This window comes from Erpetoichthys calabaricus, chromosome 5 (assembly GCF_900747795.2).
Source record: "Erpetoichthys calabaricus chromosome 5, fErpCal1.3, whole genome shotgun sequence".
Taxonomy (NCBI): domain Eukaryota; kingdom Metazoa; phylum Chordata; class Cladistia; order Polypteriformes; family Polypteridae; genus Erpetoichthys; species Erpetoichthys calabaricus.
The window spans coordinates 103,228,391-103,234,390 of NC_041398.2; the positions used below are offsets into that span (position 1 = coordinate 103,228,391).

At 33.7% G+C, this 6,000-nt stretch overlaps 1 protein-coding gene across 5 annotated transcripts in view; it reads left to right on the forward strand.

Annotated features, from left to right (window-relative positions):
• The window catches only part of tbc1d14 (TBC1 domain family, member 14), a 138,936-nt gene extending 136,398 nt beyond the window's left edge, over positions 1–2,538 (forward strand). For all 5 annotated transcript variants that reach the window (XM_051928218.1, XM_028801875.2, XM_028801874.2 and 2 more), the window contains one exon: positions 2,014–2,538. In XM_051928218.1, the coding sequence (XP_051784178.1) occupies positions 2,014–2,079 (66 nt within the window). In that variant the 3' untranslated portion in view covers positions 2,080–2,538. The remainder of the gene's footprint in view (positions 1–2,013) is intronic.
• The last annotated feature ends 3,462 nt before the right edge of the window (positions 2,539–6,000 follow it).

Consider the following 6,000-nt stretch of genomic DNA (forward strand, 5'->3'; position numbering starts at 1 on the left):
TACTCTAGGCAAGTTTCTATGATTTCTCTCGTCTACAAATGAATTTGCATGTATCTAAATGTCAAGTGTAACACGTGTAAATGAAATTGCCGTTTGCTAAGGCAATGTTCTGCAGAGCTTTGTTTTAGTATACAGTGCATCTGGAAAGTATTCACAGCGCATCACTTTTTCCACATTTTGTTATGTTACAGCCTTATTCCAAAATGGATTAAATTCATTTTTTTCCTCAGAATTCTACACACAACACCCCATAATGACAACGTGAAAAAAAGTTTACTGGAGGTTTTTGCAAATTTATTAAAAATAAAAAAACTGAAAAATCACATGTACATATAAGTATTTACAGCCTTTGCTCAATACTTTGTCAGTAATTACAGCCTCAAGTCTTTTTGAATATGATGCCATAAGCTTGGCACACCTATCCTTGGCCAGTTTCGCCCATTCCTCTTTGCAGCACCACTCAAGCTCCATCAGGTTGGATGGGAAGTGTCGGTGCACAGCCATTTTAAGATCTCTCCAGAGACGTTCAATCGGATTCAAGTCTGGGCTCTGGCTGGGCCACTCAAGGACATTCACAGAGTTGTCCTGCTGAAAGATGAACCGTCGCCCCAGTCTGAGGTCAAGAGCGCTCTGGAGCAGGTTTTCATCCAGGATGTCTCTGTACATTGCTGCAGTCATCTTCCCCTTTATTCTGACTAGTCTCCCAGTGTCTGCCGCTGAAAAACATCCCCACAGCATGATGCTGCCACCACCATGCTTCATTGTAGGGATGGTATTGGCCTGGTGATGAGCGGTGCCTGGTTTCCTCCAAATGTGACGCCTGGCATTCACACCAAAGAGTTCAATCTTTGTCTCATCAGACCAGAGAATTTTCTTTTTCATGGTCTGAGAGTCCTTCAGGTGCCTTTTGGCAAACTCCAGGCGGGCTGCCATGTGCCTTTTACTAAGGAGTGGCTTCCGTCTGGCCACTCTACCATACAAGCCTGATTGGTGGATTGCTGCAGAGATGGTTGTCCTTCTGGAAGGTTCTCCTCTCTCCACAGAGGACCTCTGGAGCTCTGACAGAGTGACCATCGGGTTCTTGGTCACCTCCCTCACTAAGGCCCTTCTCCCCCGATCGCTCAGTTTAGATGGCTGGCCAGCTCTAGGAAGAGTCCTGGTGGTTTCGAACTTCTTCCACTTATGGATGATGGAGGTCACTGTGCTCATTGGGACCTTCAAAGCAGCAGAAATTTTTCTGTAACCTTCCCCAGATTTATGCCTCGAGAAAATCCTGTCTCGGAGGTCTACAGACAATTCCTTTGACTTCATGCTTGGTTTATGCTCTGACATGAACTGTCAACTGTGGGACCTTCTATAGACAGGTGTGTGCCTTTCCAAATCATGTCCAATCAACTGAATTTACCACAGGTGGACTCCAGTTAAGCTGCAGAAACATCTCAAGAATGACCAGGGGAAACAGGATGCCCCTGAGCTCAATTTTGAGCTTCATGGCAAAGGCTGTGAATACTTATGTACATGTGCTTTCTCAATTTTTCTTATTTTTAATAAATTTGCAAAAATCTCAACTAAACTTTTTTCACATTGTCATTATGGGGTGTTGTGTGTAGAATTCTGAGGAAAAAAATGAATTTAATCCATTTTGGAATAAGGCTGTAACATAACAAAATGTGGAAAAAGTGATGCGCTGTGAATACTTTCCGTATGCACTGTATATTTGGGGAGTTTGTGCCTTTAAACAACTGAGTACTAGTTTGTAGGATATTTTTCAAATGATAAAACAAGGCTGTTAAGTACCACAGTGGCTGCAGGGTTTTATTCACGCTTATTTCTTGATTAGAAGCTAGTTCTTGCCTTTAAATTAGCACAGATAATATAGATGAGTTAATACTGCTTTTATTCTGGCCTGTCATGAAGTATTTACTCTGCCTTGTAAAAACAGTCTTTTGGATCAGAGTAAAATTCATAACTTCTTTCAAATTTTCATTTGTTTCTATCTTAATTCCATTTCAGGTACTTTCTGCATTACAAAGAGACAACAAAGAACAGGAACGATGTAGCCCAATATTAAAACGCTGAAGATAAAAGCCATATAGCAAGAATAAAAACTGTTGAAGTGATCAAGTGTTACAGGGCAGGCCCTGAATATCAAGAAATTGCTGTTTTAATTTGCAAAGAACTTGTTATAAGGAATTTCTTTTTCGTTTATGCTGGAGTTGTCCTTGAGCAAAGGACTAAAGCCTTAATATTTATCTTGCTGTATGTATAATGAAAAGTGCAATCTTATTGAATGCAGTGTTAAATAATGGGATAGAAAAACTCTTTTTATAGGTTTTATTTGAATGTTTCCAGTCACCTTTTCTGTCACTTTAGGCCTCCTGTTTCCTTCCATAAATAAATCTGTGTTAAGTTTAAATACATTTTAATTTTTGATAAATTTATTTCTGTACACTGAACATAATATGCTGAAAACACTGTTTGATATTTTTTTGTAAATTCCTAGGTGTATTTAATCTGAAAATAAACTGTTTTTACCTATTTTTGCTTATTTAAGTAATCCATACTTATTAAGATGCTAGCATATAATGCAAAAATGTGCTTTAATGATATGCACATATTCTGCTTTTCTGCACAATTTGTTCTGCTGATAATTATTATATACTTGATAGCAAACATTTTATAATGCAGTGCATTGTAGTTACTTTTTTTCGGTTTGTTGCTGTGTCTTATTGTTTCTTGATGAGTTAATACTACTGATGTATAAACAGTTACATTGTGGATTTATCATTTTTATTTTTGACCATACAGCAATTTATATATATATATATATATATATATATAGATATATAGATATATAGATATATAGATATATATAGATATATAGATATATATAGATATATAGATATATATAGATATATAGATATATAGATATATAGATATATAGATATATATATATATATATATATATATATATATATAGATGAGTGTCATAGGTACGCTTTTGTGCAGTTCTGAAAGATAACCACTTGATGGAAGAACCAAATTACTACTGATCTGAAGTGCAATAGTTTTTTTTTTTTCTCGATTTTTTTATTGTATAAAATTTAAGTGCCTCCTTTAAATGGCCATACTTAACAGAATTAAATCACTTTGTTATAAAACATTAGTGAGAACTGATTTAAAATTGTACTTGCTAACTTTTATTCAGTCTGACCAACACCAAAAATGTAACTTATCCTTTAACAGGTTAAAGTGTAATTAATTCAGATGTTGAAAATTCATTAATGTATATTATGTGAGCTGATAATTTGTTGTAAAGAATTGATCTGAACTGTTTTTCTAATTTCCCCAGGTATTTCATATCAACTAAATGTAATAAATATATCATTAGCATAATAAAATACTAGCTGCTTCTGCAACACGGAGACTAGCACACAAAGAAATTAACATTTGAAACAAACTCATTTATGACAGTGGTTCAGTCTGTTCTTAACTTTATATTTGTAATATTTGTTAGCATCACAATATTTGTATCGGCTGTTTTTTTATCGACCTATGTATTTGTTTTTCCCCTTTGCTGAATACTGTTCATTATGGAATTAGTAGAATTGAATAGGAAAATTATTGCAGTAATTTAAGAGGCAGAATAATTGGCATTCTTTGCTGTGCTGGGTTTTCTATTCAGCTGCAGATCTTTATATTGAAGTATCTGTATAGAATTGTTTTCCCGATTACTCATAATTTTAATATCTTCAAATTATTTCTTGTATAAAATCAATGTACAGTTTTTACTTTGGCCTAGTGATGTAAAATGCAACAGAAGGTTTCACACAGTTTGTGGCATTTGTTTTCCTTTTTAAAGAATTTTTTTAAGACTTTCTACACCATTTTCAGAGATCTGAAATATAGCTAACGAAAATGCACTTTTCTCACTTCGGATATGCCCATTTTAGCATACCCTTAATTGTATGGCACTGGGTTTTTTTTTTTTGGTTTTTTTTGCAACTTTTTTGTGTATTTCTCAGTTTCAGAATGAAAATTCCAGTTCCATTATCAAAGAATTAACTTTTTTTTCATTTTGTACATGTCTTAAAAATTGTCCATATTATATGTATAGAAACCACTAATAATGCCTTTAGAAGAAAAGTCAAAGATCTAAAAAAGAATACTGTAAATTGATGTCAGTGCTTTTAAGCCAACTAAAGCTTCATTTTGAATTATCGTTTTGTAATTACCAGACCCCCACCCCCCCAATACATGATCCAACCAATTGTTGATTTGTGTAAATATGGGTCTAAACAGTCTAATTTCTGATGTTATTTTTCATCATTTGTTACAGCAAACCAATTGCAGTTTAAAAGGTACCGAAGAATGATTATTTTCTTTTGCTCTGTTTTAATATAAATACTAAATGCACAGTCTGCTTCAGTAAGAAAGGTAAAATAAGTAAATGTATGTTTTGTTGAAAATGTAAATATTTTATTAAATAAAATTGTAAATATGTTTATGGTTCTTAGGTTTATGTATGCCTTTTGTATTAATATTCCAATTAAGGCTATTATCTTGCATAGTTACTAAATATTTTCATTCAGTCACTACTTCTTCCCCCTGAACACTGATAAGAGACAAATCTCCCATTAATGTTCACCTGTGTCAAATATTTCTTTAGTCTTTTTGACATTCGTTCTACTGCATTCCATGTCGTTGAACATGTTGAAAATCTCTTATGTAGATCACTTCACTCCGTGGAATATATTGACATTAATTGATAAACATAGAATGTAAGCTTCCAGCATGGTTCAGATAACCATGATCCCTCCATCTTTTTTTTTTTTCTAAACTCCAAGAAGACCTATAGCAATTTAATAGTCAGTTCTGATTCAGTAAATTTTAAAGCCCTAAAATATTTCATTCAGTAGATTTTTTTCAGTCAGTATGTTTTACTCTAGAGAATTGGAGTGAGTTACTACAAACTGGGTTTTAAAATTGCTGTCATCTGTGTAATTGTATAATTATGAGGTCTTTAAATCATCAAAGATAATATCCCACTTCGTCATTAAGAGATTTTTCTAGCTTGTTTTAGTGTTTTAATCCATTTTTCCTTCCATGCAAAAATTGTAGTGAGCATGCCTTTACACCGTTCGACATACTCAATGAAAATTCCCTTTACAGACATCTTATGCATATTTCTGTGAAATATCAAATATCCTTCTCCACATGTATGACAGACCAGTGCTCGGGCAAGATTCACTAGGCAATCGTATCAAAGGCCAATGTGATCTGTTTCTGGGCTTTCTAAAAACTATTTGTGCCTTAGACTGTGGTTTTTTTTTTTTTTTTTTTTGCTTTTCATATAATGCTGAAAAATGTTCTTAATGTAGTCATCACGTTGGGAAGATGGCAAAAAATAAGCACACCAGTATAAACAAAGGATGATTACTCATGTTCTACTCAGCCATGTTTCTGACTTACTTTATGCAGTGATCTAATTAGAACACTCTAATTCTCTTATTTTAGAATTCAGTTAAAATTCCATGGTTGCACATGCATAGTATCAGACTATGTGCCAAATTTAACAATATAGGATGTATTTTTTGTCAGTTATGTTAGGGTAAGCACCTAAAATGAAAATATACTTAATTTCTGGACAAATTAATAAGCGCACAAACCCTTTTGGCATACCTTCTGAATTGTGCCACCAGCTTAAAAAGGTGTCCAGTTTCCTTTTGCTGGTGAGAATTTACTTAATTTACAATGAGTTTCTTTTAGAAATGGAATAATCTGTCATGTGTGGAAGAAAAATTAGACTTGGGGTCAAGTCATTTAGGATAATGTTTTGATATACTTTCCATATTAAAATATAGCATTCATTTTAAAGAAATCGTATGATGGTTTCTTAATATATGTCAACCTGTTCCGGTATAACTAGAAACTAAAGGTCAAGTGAAGAATACAAATGTAATACATAGTGTACAGAAAAGATGACTTAAGAGATCAGGT